The sequence below is a fragment of the Colletotrichum chrysophilum genome (genome assembly GCF_026319265.1).
Source record: "Colletotrichum chrysophilum strain AFK26 chromosome Unknown scaffold_244, whole genome shotgun sequence".
NCBI lineage: Eukaryota > Fungi > Ascomycota > Sordariomycetes > Glomerellales > Glomerellaceae > Colletotrichum > Colletotrichum chrysophilum.
The window spans coordinates 28,402-51,864 of NW_026517531.1; the positions used below are offsets into that span (position 1 = coordinate 28,402).

Below are 23,463 nucleotides of genomic sequence, written 5' to 3' on the forward strand. Positions count from 1 at the left end.
GAGGTATCCCAACTTGCGGATCAACATCGCTATCGGAGGATGGGCGTTCAACGACCCTCCGACATCAACCTACTTCTCAGACATGGCATCGAGTTACGATGGCCGAAGAACATTCATCCGGTCTGTGGTCGATTATCTGCGGGTAAGTTGTGGACATGTAGTAGAGCTACTCAAATACTTTCAGCTGATAATGTTACCAGAACTATGGCTTGGACGGTGTTGACATCGACTGGGAGTACCCTGGTGCTCTCGACCGAGGTGGTCGTCCCCAAGATGTCAACTCTTATGTGCAACTGCTAGCAGAATTGAGAGATGCCTTCGAAGACGAAGGCTCCGGATGGGAAATATCAATCGCAATCCCCAGCAGCTACTGGTATCTTCGAGGGTTCAATCTGGAAAATCTCCAGCGACAAGTCGACTATTTGAATCTCATGTCGTACGACATTTTCGGCATGTGGGATCAAGACAATGAGTGGACTGGTCCTTACCTCAGAGGCCACACAGACTGGGACATGATCGAAAACGGCCTCGACCTGCTCTGGCGCAACGGCATTCAGCCTGAGAATGTCGTCATGGGGTTTGGCTTTTACGGCCGATCCTTCACGATGTCGGACCCCAGTTGCTTCCGACCTGACGGTGTCTGTCGCTTCAGAACTGGAGGCATGCCTGGCTCCTGCTCTGATACGGCTGGCGTCTTGACCTACCAGGAGATTGCCAGTCGTAACAGCAGCCTCGATGTTCAGACATTTTACGACCCAGACACAACGGTCCTGTATAACGTGTTCGAAGGAAGCCAGTGGGTGTCGTACGACAATGCTGTTTCCTTCAAGGCCAAGCTCGAACGTCTTTCCAGCAGATGTCTCAGCGGTCTCATGATCTGGGCCATTGATCAAGACACGTCCAACTTCACCGCCATGGGCGAGCTATTTGGAGACTATTCGCACCTGCAGCTTGAAGGTCTCGATCATGACTCCGCCGACCGGTTATCCGATCTTTTTGGCCAGTTTACTGGCCAAGACTGTTTCGTTACGGAGAAGTGTACCGACGGAACCTCGGGCGAGCGTGGAGCTGGTCAAGTCTGCCCTGCTGGGACCATGTCCGTCGAGACCGCCCACAACCCCTTGCAAAGACACCCCATGCCCCTTTCCGGTGGAACATGCAAGAAGGGCTGGTACCGCCATATTTGCTGTCCGAAAAGCTCGATGCCGCAAGACTGTGAATGGAACGGCGAACCAGAGCGTAACGTGTTTGGGTGCAGCGGGAAATGCGGCCCGGGCACGTTCGAGCTTAACACCGACACAGCCATGGAGCCCAAAGGGAACAAGCAATGTTACTCTGGAAAGAGGTCCTTGTGTTGCCGTAGTACCAAGGTCATTGATGATTGTATCTGGAGCGGCTGTCAAGGACCTCTTTCCCCTAGCCAGAACCCTGAGTGCCCCGACGGCTACGACTACCAGACGTACCGCTACAACAAGCCAGAAGGTGTCGGTCTCTGTCGAGAGGAGTATGTGTCACCCGTTTCAGGAAAGAAGGGTAGTCCTCTGATGGAGCCTTTCAAGAGCGCATTGTGCTGTCCCAAAGGTCGCAGCTACAGCAACTGCAACTGGGCCAACGACCCGCAATCCTCTTCTGATTTAGAGTACGGCAATCCAGAACTTTACTGTCTGCCCCAACCTTGCAAGCAGACGCAGGTGGAAATTGCAGATGGCCTCAACCCCCCGCGTGCGAACGCCTACAGTGGTGGTCGTTTCGAGATGTCGTGTGATGGTGTATCCTTACCGCCAAATTACGATCCGTTTTTCGGTTTCTGTTGCGACCCGCCGTCTACTTGGAATAAAGACTGGCCTGTCGACCCTGACCGACTTTACGAGCTGAGTTTCAACGACCCTGAAACCGACAAAGCAATTTGGCAGTACGACACCCAATACGAAAGCAACGACCGAGACCCTATTCGCGCTGATGGGACTGTTCCCGACGGCTCGGACGCTTACGGATTTATGATGCTCAACGGCGAAGAAGAGGCCATAGATGACAACTTCCAGAAGTCGTACACAGTCGTCCGGCGCACAGTCTCGGTCCCCCGTGTAAAGCGAGACATCTTGACCAAGAACCAGACGGTACTTGAGCGGGTTTTTGAGCACGTTGAAGAGACCTTCCAAGTTTACTGCAACTTTCCTCCCGGAGCCGAGGAGTGCGAGGCCGTCTGGAGTGGCGGCGCCGAGGATACCATCATTCGCCTGCCAGACCACGTCGGCGAAGGACCATTTGCGCGCGTCATCTCGATGATGCCCGTGGGTAACGACTACCAGTTGCCCAAGCATCATCTCCAGCATCGCTCTTTGGACGGGATTCATGATAACCCCGTCTACGAAGTCAAGGTCGACTACAACTTCCACCTCGCTCGTCAAGATCGCGGCCCCGTCCAGATTCGTGTCGACTTTACTAATCTGCTGGGGTACTGGTCTGAGTTGACAGACTCGGAAGCAGACGGAAACACCGCGAGACGTGCAAAGAGAAACATCCCTGACGATGGATTCACGATGCGCCACTTCCGTGACCGCGTCGCCAAGGCCGAAGAATTGGAGAAGCGTCTTCCCAAACGCTCAGGAGATACAATTCTGACCACGGTGCCCCTCGAGGCCGAGCCGGCCGACCCGAAGCCGGACAACTGCCTTGTGTCGCGAGAAAGCAACATCGCCAAACGCTGGTGGGGAACTTTCACGCGCTGGCTGGCGAAGCTGACCACGGTGACGCGGTCTGAAGTCGGCGATCTTCCTATGGGCTGGGCCGACAAGATCAACTTGTTCAAGGCGTCGTGGGGATGCCCTGGCAAGACCTGGTCGGCGAACCTGCGCATGGACCTGGAGGCTGAGATCACTATGCAGTCCACATATGCCTACTACTACTCCGGCACGTTCATTCCGCCCACAAAACCAGACGTGTTCTTCTTCTTCGGCATTCAGCCAGAGGCCTACGTCGGTCTCAAGATGGTTGGAAACGCAGAGCTCCGCTATACTACCAACAAGAAGAAGATTGTCGACACTCTTGGATACCCCGGGCTGGCTGTTAAGGGAATTGCTGCGATTGGTCCCACGCTCGATATATATGGCCAAGTAAGTCAATCAACACCTACTGTAGCTAGACGAAGCTGCCTTGTTCTCTCGGAAGTTGGCGACTAACAGAGCAGATCAACGGATACGTCAATATTCACGGAGAGGCGAAAGCGGGTGCGAGAGTCACCTTCGATAAGTCACGCGTGTTTTGGCCACAGGATAGCAGTGACGTTGAAAAGTACGACGAAATTCTGAACCTCGGCCTGACTGAAGAGCCCAAGAAGCCCAATGGACTCGACGTGACACCAACCTTTGAAGCCGGCGTCCAAGTAAAGGCCGAAATTGACGTCATTCTACAACCAGAGGTAAGTTTGGCCTGTCCAATACACTCGCTCCAGCCATCCTGACATCTTTTCCATAGGCCAATGTCGGTATCCAGATCGGTGGCGGCTCCTACACTGCTGGCAGGACTCTGATCAGTGCCCAAATCACGGCCTTCATGACCAGTATCTTGCAATTCATCGCGACTGGCACCATCAGTACCTCCACCGGTCGCTTTGACTACACCTACGGCTCGTACTTTTACTATCAACTTGGGTTCAAGGCCAAGGCCACCGTTCTCGACTGGGCGAATTGGGCGCTCAAAGATCGATTGGCCTATTCACCTGACCCAAGGAAGTACACCATCTACAAGTCCTCGGGCTCAATAGACCTACAGGGGAATAGGAAACGCATGGTCAGGCTGATAGACCAACCGGACTCTGAAGACGACATCGGACAGTCTTACGCCAACGACACCCTGGCCGAGACTGCGCTTCTCGACCCCATGTATCTTTTTAAGCGACAAGATGATGACAGCATGGACCTGGGTATGAAAATCCAGTTCATCACATCGACTCTTTTGGCTGATGAACCTTTGCAGACCCCCAGCTGCCCCAATTCACGCAGCAGATTCAGTGCCCTGCAGGTGACAGCCCTTCTCTGAAGCTGCCGGAACTTCGATGTCAGTCAATAAGCCGCTCAATCCCGCCTGGCTGCGGATAAAACTAACAAGAACCGCAGTCAACTGTGGCGCATTCCCCCCTCTTCAACTCACCGATATTTCGGGTCAAGTCTGGGGAACTATTCCTCTGTGCCAGGGGTACAAGACGACGACCCTGCCAACCACCTTGACCCATGCCCCGGCCATCCTGCCCGAGCACAAGGAAAGAGCCAACCAACGTCGCAAACAGCAATGCCCGAATCTGGTCAGCGACCTGGATTCATGTCCTTACGAGACAGCCTTCATGCACTCGGCCATCGGATATTCAGGCTCGTTGATGAAACTCGAGTGCGACGAGTTTCCTTGGGCGTCGAGCGAGGAGGGTGGTAACTTCCGGGCAACAAACGAACGGAGCCAGGAATGTGTTCCTAGCGTCCAAAACGGTCTGGGAGGTCAATGCATTGGTATGTTGCCCTCAGTGTTTCTGAATCAAGGGTCGAGTTTCTGACAAGCATGTGATTCTCCAGGGATGATGAACTACATGACGCAGAACGTCGGCAAGATGGACCCCGAGACAGATCCTGACGACCGTGACGACCTGTGGATAGGCTGGTTTCAAGGGTCCAACACTGAGTGTGAGTGGTCTCATGTTCTCATCATTTTGAAATTCTTTTCACAGCGGGTCGCATCGTACTAACTGCCGACTAGTCTGGTACACCCAAAAGACAGTCGACGGCGTTACTCAGGGCTGGAGCAGCTATGAAGAGAACCAGCCCGTTCCCGTCGGTTATGACCCCGTGAACTGGAGTGTAAGTTGATATCACCCTCGTTGCATTTCTACTTGTCTGACACGGCGACCAGGGTCAACCAGCCGACAAGTCTTGGACGTTCAAACGTAATTACACTTTTAGCGTCATTGACGACGGCTCCCAGGCCAGCAACTGGTGGGACGCCACCGGGAAGCAGTTTACGACAAACACCGGCTACACGTTCCGCAACCCCAACGGATATTCTTCCGTCATTTGCGCTGTCAACATCTTTGACCAGGACGATTACTACCGGAACCCGAGGCAGGGCAATGCGGCGGAGTTCAACGGTCTCTGCTACAGGGGCGATTCATACGCAGCGAATGGGTGGCCGGGCTCTTACCGGTACTCCCGCTGTAAGGTTGATTTCGGGGCTGCCGTTACGAAGAGGTCGCAAGGCGACGCGGCAGGCGAAAAGGGCCAGTGGGAAATCACAGGTAAGATCTCTTTTCTGTGCACTGACACCGTTGAGCACGAATTCTGACCCGTCATCCTACAGGCGTTACGATGCTTGATGACGACTTCGTGGTGGGCGAGGACGTTGACTGGGACTTGTTGGCGAAGCAAGACGCCGGACAGAAGACAGAAGCCTCTGTTTCCGAAGCTGAGACACCTCCAGCTTCCGCGAAAGACAGCCCTAGCGACTCTTCCGTCTCAGTCAGTCTTCCTACACTAGATGCGATACTCTTCCCTCTGGACAAAGCTTGATCCTCAGGAGTAAAACAGCCAGGTTCAGCTAGGAAGAGAGCATCAACCACTTTTTCTTTCTTTCTGTACCACCTGTCACCGCCATTTGTACCATCCAAGAATAACGCGTTACATTTCACTTTTTTCCATATTTCATAAGACTACTAGCAGGCAATATCAACTAGAATCAATGCTGCAATTCTCAGATTCAGGTTTCATGGAAGGTTATACGGCGGGGAGTCAAATGCGCAGATGACCTTCACTGGCAGAACACATCCAGACTTTCCCGAAGTCGACATAGTCATCATTCTGTCCCCCAAGTGGTCTACAATACCCGGGGGGCGGGCTGAATGGCGGTTTAAACAAGGCAGGGCTCTAATATTCGTCATCGACTTGGCAGAGGGGTCGATGCCAGCCAGGCAGAGCTCTCGAATGGTTTCCAGCGCCTTGGCTGAAGGCTCTTGGTTCTCGGGCTCGCATTAACTGTCGCCGTCGATGTAGATGACGAAGTGCAGCGGAGAAAGGTCAACAGCATCGTAGAGCGAGGCAGCGAGTCGGAGATGCGTTAGTTGATATTTTTGGAGCCAAGACAGCAACCCGCGGCCGTGGCTCGCGACTTCGCCGGCGGTAAGCCCCTTCTAGAGCTGTTTGCTGCACTGTCGTCAGAATCAGCTAAGCCTCCATCATCCAAGCTTACAACCGCCGCTGTGGACATAGCCGAACATCGTAGTCCGTAACCGCGCATGAAGTGTTCGATAACGTCATCTGCACCCAATACAATAGCAACGTTCTCAAGTTTGTCGAGTTCGAAAGGTATTTCAGCTTGATCCGGGCAGCCCTCGCGGCGGGAACCTTTTCACCTGCTCAAGCAACCCCAGCGTAGATGGAGTGGGTGTGGTGAATGCGAGGAATTGACAATTACAACGGGTGAAGGACGCAAGTGTCAGCCGTGCGGATGTTGAAAGTTTGGATCCATGAATCAGCCATGACGACGACAAATTCGACACAACGTATCTTCGCAGCACCAGCTTCTAGGTCTGGAAGGGCTGTGGCTTGGACTCGCGTTGTGGACGTGTCTTATCTCGGCCGCGTTGACCTAGGTCACATTGAATGAGATCGGATCAAACTTTCTTCAGGGACGCAACAAGTCAGGAGCTTTTCGGAGACGCTTCATTGCAGAGGAGTGAAAGGATCTCAATTTCCAGCAGAATGCAGCAGCGTGTGTCGTCGAGATTGAACAGTACCGCGTCGAGCCCCGAGAAAAAGAATATCGCGGCCTTGATGAGACAGGCAACATGTCGGAGGAGCTGTCACAAGGATTGTCTTTCCCAGGGCGCGACGCACCTGCACCATAGAAGTGACTCTTTTGAAGGAGGTGAGTGGAACGTGTGGTTGAAAGGATCAGCCGTTATGCGCGAAACCCTCCTTCCCAGCTAGAAGTCGGAGTGGTGTCTGCCTGTCGGGCAAGTTGAGAACGAGTGTACTGAGTAGCATGATGCTGGACAACAGTGGCATTGGAGTCAGGTTGACGGCCGTAGAATACGATGGCGAGTCACCGGGTCAGATCTATTGAGTCAAAGAGAAGGCACAGCGCACCCAGCTACGATGTTCTTGGAATCCAACCGAATCAAGGGATGCTGTCTGCACAGTGACGTGGGCCTTCATATCCAGTCATCAAAGCTTGTGCTGGGAGCAACTGCGAGTCGCGTCGAGCTGATCGCCGCTAGAGCTGTTTTTGTTTGCGACTGGAACCAGTGATTAAACGCAGGTAGGACGCTGGATCCTCCGCTCGAGATGAACGTAGCCAGACTATTGACTGTAAATTTTGTAATTTGGAGGGACTGTTGTCGATGAAATTCACGTTATATAGGCATGTCGTCAGCAGCAGTGACAGGTAAAATTGTGACCGACGCGGAACTGCTGATGGCTGGGCCGCTCCATCCTCTATGCCAGGGCCCGGGGGCACATTCGAACTTCTCGGGGGATGATCACAACTTTAAGGGGGAAAAGCCCATATATCCCTGTACCACCTCAGCTAAGCTCCCCTTCGTCACATATCCACTGTAAAACTGGTGGTCTCCGCACCACAGTTCGGCAGTTTTCGACGCAGAGTGACAGGCCAATTTTTGATTACCGTCTGAAAGCCTACACCACGATGCCGTCGAGTGATAGTGATAGCTTCAGCTTGTGGGCCCCAGATACAGATTCTGTCACCGTCGAAGTAGCTTCTGGAGAGCGGCGGAGGTGAAAGGCTTCCATGATTAAGGCGGGCGCGGAATCCAGAACCTCCCCTAGCTCTTTTGCGCTGCGTAAGCTCTGGAAGGCCGTGGGAGCTTGTGAAGGGGAGCTCGTGGTCCCCAAATCCAAGAGTTGTTTTGTCATTTGGCTGAGACGGGATGGTGTGTGCCAATGCAGTGATGTCATCCTGCAATTGAGTGTAACGAGGGAAGAGGTTTCCGCAGATACCTCCGAGTGCGCCGGACTTAATTGCGAATGACGTCAAATTCGGAGTTTGGCCTTAGATTCAATGGCTTCTTTGCAAAGTAAATTTCATAGCAGCATCTGTCCTCGGTCCACGGAAACCAGCACGTTCTGGACATTTGTGCACGTCCCGAGAAATCAGGGCATCGAGAAGGATCTGCGCAGAAAAACGTCGAAGCTACAGAAAGAGAATCAATTTCCTTACCTCAACGCCCAAAATGGGAGTGTACAATCTGGAAGCAGTTTGTGTGCACTGATTGTCGTCGACCTATGGTGATCGAGGTCATTGACCAAGGTTGTCAATCAAGGTTGCGGTCAAGTGTGAGAAGTTCCCCACATTCACACAATTGTTTGTGTGACTACATGAGCAGGAAAACCTACATATGATGGAACAGGTACAGCTGGGACGTCTGAGGGTACGTCATTTTAGCATGCTCATGCACAGAAATACGCCCATGGGCCCATACATGGGTACATGTGCGGGTATTTCGGTACATGGGTGCCTGAAATAGTTCATCGGCCATTGGAACGAGTCCCCACTGCCCTTACACTATTTCACAGTGAAGCCCCCGTAGCTACTATACACGATGGCATTCCTTGTTCCTCTCTTGAAAGCCACTCGCGAACTCTGCTGTCCCTTCTCGCATGTCTCATACCCGACCCTCAACGGAAAAGAAGGTTACATTTCGGCATGCGTCAGCAAATTTTGCATTTTATCGCTGTCACCACAACCAGCAGCGTCGGTCTGGTTCATTCTGTAACTTGCTTTTTGCTGTACCTGAGCTGCATCAGTCTGACATTGGCTTGGGCGCAGATGGGCCATCCCCACTTCCAGGCTCGGATCGGGCCAGTCCGCTGCCAACGATGATGCAACAACTCCGGCTCAGACGAATCGTTATAGATTTGGCCAACGCATATTTGTGAAGTTCGTGCGCAGGATTCGGATATGCCATGTTTCGGCTCGTGCGAGGGGTTGCTCGAACATGATTGCATTTGCTCCTCCTAGGCCGAAGAATTTCCAGATTTCTGTGTCATGGTGATTGACGTAGTGTTGAAGTGCGGTCAGCCTCAGCAAACATGCGATTTCGCGCTCAGCAAAGCGCTCAGCAAAGCGGATGAAAGGGAAACAACACTTGCCCAACCATGACTGCAAGTAGAGACGCAATCTCAACGCACGTCACAACAATCACGGACAGACGTGGGACAAGCCGCTGAAGTTTTACCAACATCGCCGACATTGACAGCGGTAGCCAAGCCCAGCCGGACTCCAGGCAACATCACCGACGAACCCAACCCTGGCGCGCATGGATTGACGCTCATGTCTGTCAGTACACTGGCAGAACCCAGCGTCGATTTCGAAGGCCTCGCGGCGCGATTACTCAATCAGTGGAGGCCGACTGCACAGACCACATCGGTGGCCCAAGTTACTGTGGGTCCCGGGCCGTGCCCCACCGCCGGAGTTTGCTCCGCTCCGAGTACAACGGAGAGATTTCTACTTCCAAGCCGCCATGTTTTAACGGCTCACCGCGAAAATCACAACATCAAGTATACAACGATCACAGGGACTTCGATCAGATAGAAAGCAAATAAATTTCCTCAGGAAGGAGTTGTATTGTCCTATCGTGACGAGTGAGACGACTACCGCCAGTGTGGAAGGATTTTGAAAGTAATCCATGCTGTCGCTCGACTAATCAATTACAGCGTCCAAAAGCACTTGCAAATTGCAAAGCCACAACGAAGAAAAGAGGCTTGCCATCGTAGTTGCAGCTTCTGCGACCCTGAAGTCTCACGCCTTGGCCTCGAAAGGGGGGACGGTTGCAGTTGAAGTAAATGTCCACCTGGCTCCTTGTGCTCCACCTCATGTACCCCGAATGTGGATGCGGCATCCCCACGCAGGAACCCATGTGGAGATAAGTTGACTTCTAAACGTCTTGTGCGATTCCTCTTGATATCATGGCGGACTCAGTCTGGTTGGAACCTCTACGCCTATCAGCGCCAGGGTTGCCCAGTAAACCAACGCTATTTTTATGGCCAGATCGGAGACTCACCACCCTTCGTGCACGAAACCACGCTAATTCGATGATTTTCCAGGTGCCTCGCGCCACCTGAGTTCAAGACGCAGCCCGGCCCGACATCCCGATCCGCACAAACGCCAGCCGATGCGATCGAAGACGTCCCTCGATGAAAGGAAAGACAGCTGCACCGTCTTTGTATTGATGACTCGAATATAGGCCACACTGAAGCTTTTCAAGCGACCAGACACACACACAGTAGGATGGAACTTGACCAACGCATGGGTCATGGCTTGGCCCTCCGAGGCTGGAACCGATGTGTAGCCGTCGTTGATGGCGCGGGTGTGATTGATAAATCAGTCTCAATGTTTGACTACGTATAGCGGCTTCACGGGAGGCTGGTCACAAGGTGAAGAATGGACGGCCCGGCCACGTCTTCCGAGTTGGAGCCGAAGACGGTGAATGCAAATGACGCTGAAGCCAAGACTGCACGGTTGACAAGCGCTGCTTGAAATTGCATAAGTTCTACTGTGTGTGTGTAAAAGTGCTGGACAAAAGCACGTGTTTCAAGGTCTTTACATGAGGTCCAAGTACGTTGGTTCATATTTCCTGGCTTTGCTCAGGTCGCGATGTGGGAGGCATGGCAGGTCTTTGCATTTTCCTGCCACGGGTGTGGCAGCTTTTCGCACGCGGCAGACATTAGAGCCCAAGGCGGTGGGTTCTTCTTCTGCCTAAGAAGGTGACCTGGGGGTCAGAACAGTCCTTCTCTCCTTCTTGCGCGACCCCACCCAGGTTCGCATTCATCACGGCCGAGGAAGGCAGCAACGACCTAAGCGAACTGCTCTTTCCTTACAGTGCAATTGTGCCTTCCTGAAATTTCTGCCGCAGCAGTCATCAACTCCAAAAGTGAGCAACTAATAAACCTTGACCACTCCGCCCGCCCACGGCATCTACGTTGTGAAGGTGGTCTCTTCCAGCATCAGCTTGCGATCCTCCCTCACGCTCTTCCTCGATAATTCATCGTCGTCGGCATCGCGAAGGCCCAGCTTTCCCACAAACAACTCCCGCCGCTGCGATCCGGCCGACATCCCTCAATGCCCCGCACTCGCGCCGCGGCGACCAAAGCCCAACAACAACTCGAACGCGACACCAGGTCCCAGTCGGAGCGCTCTCCAACCCCCTCGTCAGACGACCAATCCGATCAAGGCTCGCCCGAACTGGAAAAGCTTTTCACCAATCTCGCACAAGCAATTGACGACAGTGAGGCCGTTGTACGGGCCCGGTGGGACGAAGCCCAGACCGCTTTTGGCGCTCACATCAGCAAGGGCAATCGAGCCCGGCGACATCGCAACCCATTCGCCGTGTGGGTTACCGAATGCATGCCACAAGACACCCTCTTCCGAACCTTGCGAGTGGTTTTTCATGAGCATTGGGACACCTACGTCGCATAAAAAAGAGATCAGGAAGCTTATCGCACGAGAGCGGCAAAGCATCTTGGCCTCACAGACGTCTTTGAACTATATCTCTGGTTTGGGAAGACAGCGGTTGGCTCCGAGCAGTGCTGGAAAAGAAATTGGCAAGCGCTCGCGAAACTTGACGCCGAGCAGCTATTCAGGCACTTACTCGAGGCGAGAAAGACGGGTTTTCGGGAGCCCCGAAACGATAACTACATCAGAGAGCCCTTCAATTCCCGCGACTTCACAAAGGTGAAGAGAATTAGTAGGTGCACTGCGTATTCCATGGCAGATACCGTGGTGGCTCCGTACGCGCAGCCGCTGACTTTTACTCAGTTTCCACGAGTTCTGCGCGACCATCCCAGGCCAAAGCCGACGGCAACGACAATACCACCCGTCAAATCAAGGCAAAGTCGACCAACGCGAGTTCCAGCCGACAGCAGAAGGCCTACACTCAGGCATCAGACAGCCAGGCTGGGGGCGGCAGTCAGATGCCCGAGGACATAGGAGAGCTCCAAGGCCCCCCTGACGGCTCTGTGTTAGCAAAGATCAGTGGGCAGCAGGATATCCCCGAGAACAGCAGAGTGGCATCTGCAGACCTGGACAGCGAAGACGAAAGTGACACCGGGGCAGGACCGAATCAGGAAGAGGCAGAGGACGCACCTGGCAATCTGGTTACCGCCACTCGTCCAGTCATACTTGACAATCAGCGCGCTGGGATCGACGCAGACGACGGGAGGGGAGAGGAGGACTCCGAAGACGACGGCTACCACCAAAACCCATACTTTGGTAGTTACGACAACGACGACACCTTCGGGACGGATATCAGAAGTCAGTTAGCCACAAGTACGCCGCAGCACAAGACAAGACAGGGGTTCCTCGACGCAGAGTCAAACTACTCAGAGCCTGGAGAGACAGCGCCCGGCGGCGAGGTTTGGGACGACGCGATTCAACACAGTGATACAGAATGTGCGGAAGAGGAGTTTTTTGACAGCGTCTTCAGCCACGAACCCGAAAGCAGCACGTTATTGGACACGGGAATCACGCTGCCACAAGTCATCAGCATCAGGCACGACACGCAGGGGAACAAGTCCCCAAGTGCGAAAGAAACGTTCGGTAGATCCGAAGAACAGCAGCCAGCGATGCCGTCCATTGTGGAGGACATGAGAAAAGACTTGGCTGATGCGGTCATCGGCGCAGGGAACGATTCGGAGTACCGCAGACGCGCGCGCGAACAGCAGCAAGAGGCCAACAAGGAGATCGAATTGCTTCGGAAAAAGCACCATGCGCGTATCGACCTTATCCTCAGCGTTTCACACGACGATCTGCTGGGCGACAAGGCAACTCGGGCGGCAGCGTGTACAGATGCCACCAAGAACAAAGGCCCATCCGCTGAGGAGATCGAGACAGGCATCGCAGAAGCCAATCGGAAAAGGAAGGTCGCGGATCTCTGCATAAGATCGGAGAGCGCGAAATGGCAGAAGGTTGCTGAGAAGGCCGAAATCGCTAGACAGGCCATTCGAGCTCTCGCGGAGGCTGCGATGGAGGAGCTTCCGCCCTTGTATGACGACAAGGCCCGTGACTATGGAGATACCGATCATGATATTTCATATGGCGAGAAGGAAATGGTTGAGCAGTGGACGTGAAGTGAGGAAGGGATGCGCGCGTAGATTGCATTGTTCTTAGGTGTGGGGTGTTTATCCACAGATGATAGCGACAAACGTAGATAGCACAACCACAATAGATATGAGATGTCGCATTGGTTAAAATGAATTCTGACGTGACAGCACACCTGTCTAAGTAGGCGTCGACTCGGAAATTGATTGCAGAAGTGGTGTTGTCACTGAAGCGTGTGGGAAAATGTCCCGGATATTCCCGGGAACTTTCTGCTATGCCCGCATCGCAAACACCCACGTCGCCGGCTTGTGCTACAAGCATACACCATTACTAATCGGAGCCCTCTCTTCCTACTATAAGCGCACTCCATCTTATTTCCTTTCCTGAGAATAACCTGAGGCGACTGATAGAGCTGTAGATGTGATGATGTCGCGCTACGAGGTAACTCCAGATGCTGATCGCTTACGTAGGCGCAACTATACTTTCAATCGAGTCGCTATATAGCTTGCGCTCTCGCTCAGGCTTCTACGGAGGGCGATCATACTTCAAACAACATATATTCCATATGGATTTGGTGGTTTCCCCCGCCCGGCGCCACCCCGGCGCTTGCACTCCGATGCCCCACTCCGATGCCCCACTCCGGACATTCACACGGACTTGCGTACGGCGAAAGGCCGGTCTGAATACGCGCAAACCAGTGCAATGCGTCTTGCATTATTTGAGTGCGAGTGCTTTCCCGAACGGGTTGATCTGTATCTGCTCCATTTTTACTGGACGTTGAAAGGCCGGATGCGATCTCGGAGATGACGTTGTCGGCCCCTGTATTGTGGATCCCCGCAGTAGCCAGCCGTCCAAATGAATCAATCATCGGCGCCTGCTCTGTTGCCGGCACCATCACCATTATTCCCAAGCAGCGGGACGCGTCGCCGTTTTTGTCGTGAGCCATGTTCATAAGGTTTTAATCGGCGTCAGTTATGTCATGCTTCGTCCTGAAGATCTACCTGCTGAACTAGTCAGAGAGCTCGTTAACGCGGCGGAAATACTCGAGACAGGGCGAGCTGCTTGCCCAGAGGATTGCGAAAGCCGGCGAGGGCGATGGCGCACTGGAACACGTTTCGGATTTGTAACCTTCTATCTAAGTTCCTTGCCCTGGGTTCTCTTGTAGTTCCAGATTTATGTACACGCTTCATCACTTCGCGGTCATCGGCTTCGATACCATTTTGGTTCATCTTCCGGATAGGCAGCTCGCTCCGGTTTGATCCAGCCGCAGGTTGTACAGAGACATAGATACGCGATTCAAAGGCCTCGTTAAAGACGCTGACGCTGTGAGAAATAGGTAATAGTCATAGTCGTAGCGCATGTATGAGAAGAGTAGTAGTCGGTCAAGGCCAGGCATCTTTCAACGACGCCTGTGCGATTGGACTCTAGCTTATGCTAGTGTATGACAGACAGAAGCACTTCTGTGGATATCCATCGATTTCATCCAAGCGAGAAAGATATCTGCTCCATCCAGGCACAAGAAGCAGTCCGGGCCGCCAGGAAGGGGAAAACCACTTCTTGTAACTCTGAACGAATGGCACATGTCGCAACTCGCTGGTAGCCGAAGTGAATGATGAGCTGGGGCATTCACGTACTGCATATGATTCGAAGAAGTGACAGCGAAAGAAGAGTTAGAATACAAGAAAGACTCAACAGCGCACTCTGTTTTCAAACCTCATACAGGCTTGTAATGGTTTCTGAGTCGTGTCGAGCCAAGGCCTGATTTAGCCTACTAGTGGTGAACGTCTTACCGGTTAAAAGGACGCCATGCAGGAGGAGAACGGGCCATTCCCCTACGCGACGTGAATGATCAGTCGCTCAGGGTGGTAAAGAAGGGCTCCCGTCCAAGTGCGTCGTTCTTTGGTGTCTCTGAGAAGTGCGAATTGATCATATACCGGAGCGGAACTGTACGGCCCTGAGGTAGCTCTATAGGCTCTGCGCAAAGCGTGATCATTAGAAGTCTCTCCTTGCCATTTTGAACATTTGATGTGGCAGGCAGGCTATGAGAAGATTAGTGCCGTGTCTAGCAAGATGATCGGGGGTGCGATTGTCCCAAGCCGGCATCCGGTAGGTGCCCGTTCCATATTCTTCGCAAAATCCACGATAATATCGCCTTCAATATTTTCAGGGTACGGCCAGTCATTCGGTGGGAGTCTGGCGCTCTCTTCCAACTCGGCGAGCTTGAAGCCACCCAGTAGAGGATGTTGACACCTCACAGAGTACCATCGAGTGCAGGTTTTGTGACACACTCCGGAAAGCTCTGTTCACACTCGACGGCAACGTTCTTGCGAGGTCTAAGCTTGTCTTTTTCGGACATTGCAGCTGGCATAACCGGGCGGTCCATCAGGTCCGGTGTGTCTTTGAGCTTCTGAAAAGGGAAACTATGATAAGACGAGTCGCTCCTTGGTCCTTAGCGATCCAGGCGGAAATCTTCCATGTAGGAGGGCCCAAATACAGGTATCACTCCTTATTGACGTCCCTTGAATTACTGCGTGCTCAAAGAAAGTTTTGGAGACGCAAAGTAAGATTGTATTTGATATGCAGACGTTAAGTTGGCAGTCACAAAATGTGAAGATCTTCAGAGCTGTGCTGAATCGAACTTCGATTGCTACTAAATAGAATGCTCCCTGGAAGTATCTGGGGCAGGTTGTCCCAGACTGAGTCCTCTACTCCAGGACGACCAGACTTGCTACAAGTTTAGATAAATTCCGTTTTGGACAACTCAGACTCTGTGGGTTCAGGCCACAGAGCTTCAATGGCATGGTACCTGTTTTCTTTTGACGTCACACGTAACAAGATCTTCTAGCCAGCGATCCGAGATCGCGCCAGGGATATCCAAATGCGGCAACGACTGACCTTCGACTTGCTGCATAACTCTGCGTCGGGTTTGATCTAACGACGCCGGTTTAGTTGAATTGCGGCTGCCGCCTAATAACCAGGCCGCCGTAGGCGAACGATTGCGACAGTAGTTTATTTTGTTTACCCGTTGAGACTGATGAGCTGGTAGGCGACGCCTGGTGCGGAGTTGTACACCTGTGTCTTGATGTCCGGTCATTACCTTTGTCTTTGTCTTCCGCGTCATGTTTCAAGCTATACATATGGGTGATTTGATTCGTTTTGATGATTTTATGCGATGAATTCCTGTTGTTCTAGGAGTTGTGAGCCTTCACACATCTTTTAGACGGTACTAGACAGTCTCCAAGTAGACCAGCCTACTAGACATCACCCCTGTTCACTTCCTGAGCTGTTCGTATGTCAGAACTAGCTTCTCGCTGTCTAAGTCAATTTTATCAGCGGTGCTAACACCCGCCTTCACCTGATGAGCTGGTATCTTTGTCGACGGGAGCAGCGTCTTCACTTGTCCTTGCAGCTTCTCTTTCCAGCCTCTCGGTGGATGGTTCACAACCGTGTGACGTGGAATTCGACTTGTTAGACTCCTGTATGGACGAAAGTCTGTCCAGAAAGTCAGTTACCACCCGGTCATAGGATAATAGTTCAAAGACTTTATATCTCGAAGTTGTTCCTAGGAAATCATGTGGCAGTAAAGGTAATACGGCTTAACTGGCTATATTTGAGGAGAAGAAGCAAATTTCCCCAGTGATCAACTGGGCTATCATGAACTTCTTTGAGGAAAAGCCTAGCCATCCTGCATCACATGGTTGTGAGCACTCGGTTACCATTATAATTGAAAGCCGTACTGTAAGGATATGATGCGGTGAAAGACAGACCTGAGGCTCTGCTATGGGTCAATCTCAAGAGCTTGGCCGCTGAATCGGCAATGTCTTGAATGTCAAGAAGTCGACGGCGCTATTGCCTAATTTGCAGTGTCTGTCTTTCGCGAGGACCTGCGTGCATTGGTATCACCACTACCTCCAAGCAGCACAACTTCTAATTCAGGTTGTAGACCAGCTAATACGACGAAGGAGTGCGCAGTTGAGCACGAGTGTGGCTGTCATACTATATGGGATCACCTGCGGCATCGCAACTGTGTGGTCTGCTTTGGCTACGACATAATGTTGAAGGTTTCCGGCGACGGCAAGATCTGTTTTGATTCGTCCTGGACAGTGGCTTCCTTACTTCCGAGGTAAAGCTCACGCGTAATTACCGCATGGACTCCAAATTGGCTTGAACCCGCTAAGTCGCCGATATCGAAGTTTCTGACGTCAACGCCTCTCTTCACGACGGTCCCGCATACTTCATGGCCGGGACTTGCCACACCAAAGGCATTCATGCGTAGGGAGGGCGGGCGGATGAGCATGCAGTAGTATGCAGTGCAGACTCCAGTAATAGAGACTACTTGTGTCCGGTTCGGGTGAGAAGAACGTCCGCGGCTGCGAAGATGTGACGTCCCACATTATGATGGTGACCGACCGAGAGAGACTTGTCAGGCTCCGGAATTTTTACGTTATGAATTTCTACCAAAGCGCCCTGTTCTTCATTCACGACTTCTGCTGCCCGACATTCGATTGAAGTACTTATATGGAATCAGCTTTGATTTCCGATTTGACGTAGAGATAGTGAGAAGACAGAAAGCTGTTTCTTCATTTGAACTCACTATGATAGACTGTGGTAATCAAAGGAGTCTCGAGATAATCCAATCAAGAACATGTCTTCGACAGAAGATATCCTAACAAAGGTCAGCAATAGAGCTTCCTAGAACTTATTATCTAGGTATTTGACGCTGTAAAAGGTTATCGTTGAAAACCCCACAACTGGTGTGCTGCAGCCTTTGAATGGCACGGCCCCGCTCGAAAAACGAAATGATCCTTCAAGGATGCAAGGGTATTAGCGAAGTATCTAATTCCACTAAGCTTGATGCTGACATTGACCTTAACCAGAGCAAACATCTCAAGCGGCTTCGACCACTTTACAGAGGGCAACCTATAAGCATAGAAGACGATCTGCTGGGACGACGCCAGAGTCTGCATCGCACAGATGCTCAACGTTAGCTTCAGGTATGTAGTATCTTGAGCCTATCACGAAACCACCACCACGAAGAAGCAAAGCTCGAAGGTCAGCTTCGACCAAGACGACATTGAAAATGGGGAACGTTGCCCGGTCCATAAGGGTTGTGGACCATTGCAGGCCTTCACAATGCTGCTGCAGCGATGTGCACATCGCCAACCCTTTTGAACTGTACTCTTCCTCCAACTTATTCTAATCTTGCCATTGAAGGCGCTGTCTGGTGTGTCGCAGGCCCGGATGCGACCAATAGTTGGTTCGGAATGAGAAAGAGGTTGAAGGAGGGGTGGCCCGTTAATGGTACTAGGTCCTGATCGCAGTTGTATGCTCGCTAGCTGTGAAGTGGCATTTGATGTCTATCGAGGTGCCCATGTTCGATCATGGGGAGGGTGCATCTTGGACGACGTGAGGGCATAGCCACGTGGCATGACAGGAACCCTCCATCACATCATAGAACCGGAACCCTGACGTTTCCACATGATCCTTGCGTCCCCCTTGTAGCGGTGCCAACTGCAATCCAGCATTGCTATCTCTTTCGAGCTTGATTGATGCGTTATGTCGTGCAATGCGTCTGCGTGGGGTGGTGAGGTGTGATGTCCGGATAATGTCGCTGCAGGATGCGCGGCTCGAGAGGCCGTCAGGGCTTGGAGATCTGCAAGGCCGGCGGAGTCGCAGTGAGAGAATCGTGGCGGCGGAACAGCGATACGATTCGGGATATGCGAAAGGAAGAATTGATGTAGCTTGGCGATAGCGGCGTACTCCTTTCGCCAACGCTGATGTTGCGGCTGAGGTCGAGAAGACAACTTTGGGTGATGGCTGAGAAAGTCCCCAGATGCTGGGGGACTCTTTCTGTGGGTGGTTATGCTGCAATCTCACGGTGGTTTGTGTTGTGCGCAGGAAGTTTTCGTGATGTTTCAGCGCTGCGCAATTGACGAGAGATGCCGGAAGGGTCTGGTTCGGGTCCCTGCCTGGATCCTGCTGATTAAGACCGCCGAAAGACGGGCGAGTGAGATGTTCACCGGCCACTGGGCAACAATGGCCTGGCTGCACCTTCACTCTTTCTCCAGAGACATGTCCCGGGATGTAGACCGCCTTCCTTCCTCTGTTCCCGGCAACACGGCAACTCTGGACGCAATGGAAACTGCAACGGACGCAGCTGCAGATCACCCGTTCTTGGGGGCTGAGCTTCCCTTCGACTCATCGATCTTGCCAACCGACAATTATGCACGAGGATCTGGCCAGAACAATTGAGCCAGTTCCTGCCACGCTGATCAAAGTCAAGGCAACATGGCCTCCTGCCTCAGAAGGCGCTTTCCCCCTATTCACCTTCTCAGAGTCTCGGCATTGATCTCTGGCGGAAATCACCACCATTTGCATTTTGACGTCTTCAACAACAGCCACCCCGCAGACCTCAGAGCTCCATCACCAGCACCAGTGTAAAGACACCTTCAAGCCTCAGAAATTCGCGCGGTGTATATACAGACTACAACTCTTTATACAAGTCATTCCCCCAACATGACTCTCATTCCGGACGAGGTCCCTGCGACTCCGAGTTCACGACTCGCAGAGCCGGCAGAGTGCTCGCAGAAACCCACCCAAACTCCTGTAGCCGCGACTCCGATTCAGCGCCGAGCTCCCATCCGACTACATACACCTCAGACGCCGCGTGCAGTCCTTTTTGGCACCCCCGCCATGCGCAACAGACCAATGGCCTTTGCTAGAAGGGTTGTTCAGGACTCGAACGACATAGAAGAGGATGAAGAGGAGGATGTCGAGAGTCGGGAGGCTCCGTTGAAGAAGGATCTTGCGGCCGAACGAGTTGCAATCAGAGCTGAGTGGGCTAAGCTGGAGGCAGCTCAGAGGCAGTTGAAGATAAAAGAGCTTGAAGTGGCTCTTGAATTTGCAAAGCTTGAAAACGCCAAGGCTGAAGTTGAAGGTGACCGTCTGAAGGTGGTGGAAATGGCCAGGAGACTCGGCCGCAAGCTTGACGCCCTCCCGGACGGAGAGCAGGAGTGATGGAGTCAAGACGGGGACACCATGCACAGAAAGTTCGGCCTGCCAGGGTGATATACAATACGTGGGTGCAGAGCCCCTCGGCATTCAGCTTGTATCGATAAGTGATCGCTAGTTGAGAATGAATAGATAACGCCTATGACCTCTACAAGACCTAGTGCTTTCCTAACGACTGTTCGTGAGGTCGTTTGCGATCAGATTGGCGCGCCAATCTCGTAAAGAGAAGCAAAAAGGGTGGGCCAGGCGGAAGAGCATCATATGCAGTAGTCTTGGACGCGAGGCGTCATGGGTTATCAACCCCTGGGCTACAGACCAAGGTCACGTACCTTAAAGACATTCACTTTCTCAAATCTTGGGGCATTGCATGGCAGGATTGGACCTACCACCCCCCAGTTATCGCAAGGTACTGCGTGCACACTCCAGCAAAACGACTTGGCATTTTGCAGTCTTAAGCCGTTAGAAGCAAGAACGCAGGGCGGGAGTAGTAATACGGCGTCAGTCCTTCGACTTGCCTCGCTTGTCGCCATTACGCTGATCCAAGCTTGAGGGAGGACGCCTTTAAGGACGAGGCCAGAACATATGGAGAATTGCCGTCGGCATTCTTAAGATGCGATCTTTGCTCGTTCAAAGATTGTTTATGAAATACGTGACAGTCAAGGGTCGTGTCTTACAAGTCTTGAGTAGACTGCTTTCCGCTTTACTTAAAGTGACGACGGCCACGCCCGCAAAATCTAGATTTACCTGGAGGTTCATCAGCAGGTTGAACGCGTTCTGAGGAGGCTTCGCCTTCTTCATTACCAAGCTCCGGCGAGTCTGCACGAGGATAGAGACCGCTTATTAACGACTCTTTCAAATGGCCTTAAGCTATATTTCAGCGAAGGAAATGAAGTACTTGGATGGTTATAAGCCTTGCTGTGGGCTTCTGACCCTAAACTCATTCAACCAGGTGTTTTGGAAGACAGATCTTGTCCAATGATTGGTGTACCCTTGCGGGCTCCGCCCCTGAGGAACACTTTGCGTGAAAAGCGAGATCTAACCGGATCCTAAAGCTACTGGACTGTAGTCCTGCCCTTCAGCAGACTGAATGAACCTTGCGCGACTTAGAAGGACGAACGCTGTATTCATTTCGACTGACAGGGCGATCTGATCTTATACGACATGAGCTGCGGCTGCTACTCTAAATGTGCCGGTGCAGTCGCACCGCGAAAAGGCCACAGCAAGAGAAGCCCTTGTTGAGGAAATCGAATAACAGAAACTCAAGGCCCGAACTCTAGACGACTGGGACAAAGAGACAATCTTTCTGCTTTTCACAACAATTCCCCTAGAATGTTTTCAAACATATTTTTCTAAGCTTATTGCCCGCTTCTCAATGTACGTTCCTAAAGCGAAATGGTCTTAAGAGCTGGTGGCAACCAAATTAGGTGTCGGAAGGGTGAAGCTATGAGGTGTCCCTTGCTGGCGAAAAGGCTGCAACTCTTACCGGTATGCAGCTGGTCTTGGAGGCATACCGCTGCAATCAAGGTCGCAACTTATGCTTAATGTTTATAAGCCTTTTAAATAAGGCCATTTTAGTGACGCCTATAGGAAGCTTGCCAGAGCGTTAAGAAACCTTTGCTGGTATTTGTGCGTCGACTTCGCGACTGCTGTAGCCTCCACTCCAACTCGGCCGGTATCAGGACTATAGTGCCTGAACGTGCGCCTCCCGGCGGCAGACTGAGAATAAGAAATTCTAGAAGGGAAGAAATACAGGCGTATAATTTTCTTTCAAACATGTTGCTGACCCCTAGTATTTAGAAGATAACTGCTGCGGGAGATCACAGCCCTCCATCAATTCGAGCATCGTTGATGCTGCTCATGAAATCGGCGGAAGTTGAAGCGGACCAGTTGACCGCGCCTACAACAGGAGCGGCAACCTGTCTTGTGCATACAAAATGGTAGACTAAGGTAAAAGTCGCAGGGGTAGAGACTGCGAGACATGAAGTGGCCGTGGTTTGTGGGTGAGGCAGCTTCCTGGTATAACATGGGTCTGGACGAGCTGTCTCTCTGGTAAAAGCCGACCCTGTCAACATGCTAAAGGTGGAGAGAATGCAGGAACCAGGCCACATTAATGCAGTCGCAACCTCTACAGGCTCTGAAGCCCGAAGTTGATTGCCAATCATGAGCACGTTTCTTGTGCGGCGGTCTTCGCGCTGTCAGCGATGACCAGAGACCTCCAGCGTCCTTGCAATACCACCGCTTTGGGCGATCCCAGCGATCTTGCTAAGGATGTCTACTCAGGCTACGCCGAAGACCTTGAGCATTCGCTCAGCTGAGCTGTGACAAGTTGGACTCTTGCGCCCTACCTAAGACTGTGTGTCCTGTTCAGCAATTTACGACGGGGAATGCACAGAAACCGTGAAGTTCTTACATGGCACAAGCAGCTTTGAAATATCTGCGATCGTGTGTAACGCAGGGAGCCTAGATGCACGTTGAATGTGGCACCAAGCTTGTGATGGCTCAGACCTCACACTCATTACTAGGCAAAATGTGAGGTCTGTCTAGTGCTTCGTAGAGAATGTGAGGTCTGTCCACTCTGTTCAAACCTCACAATTCTTAGTGAGCAGAATGTGAGGCCTCGGCGCTTTGTCCACAGCTCACATTTCTTAGTGGCCAGACTGTGAGGTCTGTCCGCCAACCGGGCCTTCCAGGTATGCAGAGTGTGAGGTCTGTCCACTCTATCCAAACCTCACAATTCAGTCCTTCCGGGTGTGCGGAGAGTGAGGTCTGTCCACTCTGTTCAAACCTCACAATTCGTAGTGGACAAAATGTGAGGCCTCGGCGCTTTGTCCACAGCTCACATTTCTTAGTGGCCAGACTGTGAGGTCTGTCCGCTAACTGGGCCTTCTAGGTATGCGGAGTGTGAGATCTATCCACTAACCGGGCTTCACATTTTTGAGCGGGCAGAGTGTGACGTCATTATATTTCGTCTCCACCTCACGTTTTTAGTGACAAGAACTTACTGTATTTTCAATTTGTTTAGATGCGATATTTTCTTTTACATGCGGTGACTACCAGATAATTCACCGTTTATAACACAGATTGAGAAAACATCGACCACTGTTCATTATTCAACCAGGGCGTGGAACAAACAATGCGCCCACTGGCTAAGATTTGATGACACGAAGTGTGTAAGCTAACTTCTATCTGATAGAGAAGGAGGCAACAGCTTATTTATGGAAGTGTTACGGTCAGCTATCCGACAGTAGGGTCTGCTAACAGAAGTTGGGGATTGACGTTTAAACAGTACACTGGGGTCGTGGTCGTAGGTCGTAGGTCGTAGGCTGTAGTAGATCAAGTCTTCAGAGGCTAAGGTGATCA

General features: G+C 52.1%; 3 protein-coding genes across 3 annotated transcripts; all 3 read left to right on the forward strand.

Moving 5' to 3' along the window:
- Positions 1–82: 82 nt before the first annotated feature.
- Positions 83–5,562, forward strand: COL26b_013650 (uncharacterized protein; the record flags this gene model as incomplete). Its single annotated transcript, XM_053186245.1, has 10 exons — positions 83–142; positions 201–3,113; positions 3,188–3,418; positions 3,475–3,922; positions 4,116–4,499; positions 4,563–4,670; positions 4,744–4,844; positions 4,897–5,278; positions 5,341–5,498; positions 5,545–5,562. The coding sequence occupies 10 exons, from the start codon at positions 83–85 to the stop codon at positions 5,560–5,562; spliced, it is 4,803 nt and encodes a 1,600-aa protein (XP_053029813.1).
- Positions 5,563–11,115: 5,553 nt separating this feature from the next.
- Positions 11,116–13,121, forward strand: COL26b_013651 (uncharacterized protein; the record flags this gene model as incomplete). The annotated part of the gene is made up of 2 exons (XM_053186246.1): positions 11,116–11,384; positions 11,768–13,121. 2 exons carry the CDS (start codon positions 11,116–11,118, stop codon positions 13,119–13,121), a joined length of 1,623 nt encoding a protein of 540 aa, XP_053029814.1.
- A 6,487-nt stretch (positions 13,122–19,608) lies between these two features.
- COL26b_013652 (uncharacterized protein) lies at positions 19,609–20,109 on the forward strand (the record flags this gene model as incomplete). Its single annotated transcript, XM_053186247.1, has 2 exons — positions 19,609–19,645; positions 19,703–20,109. 2 exons carry the CDS (start codon positions 19,609–19,611, stop codon positions 20,107–20,109), a joined length of 444 nt encoding a protein of 147 aa, XP_053029815.1.
- Between the last annotated feature and the right edge of the window lie 3,354 nt (positions 20,110–23,463).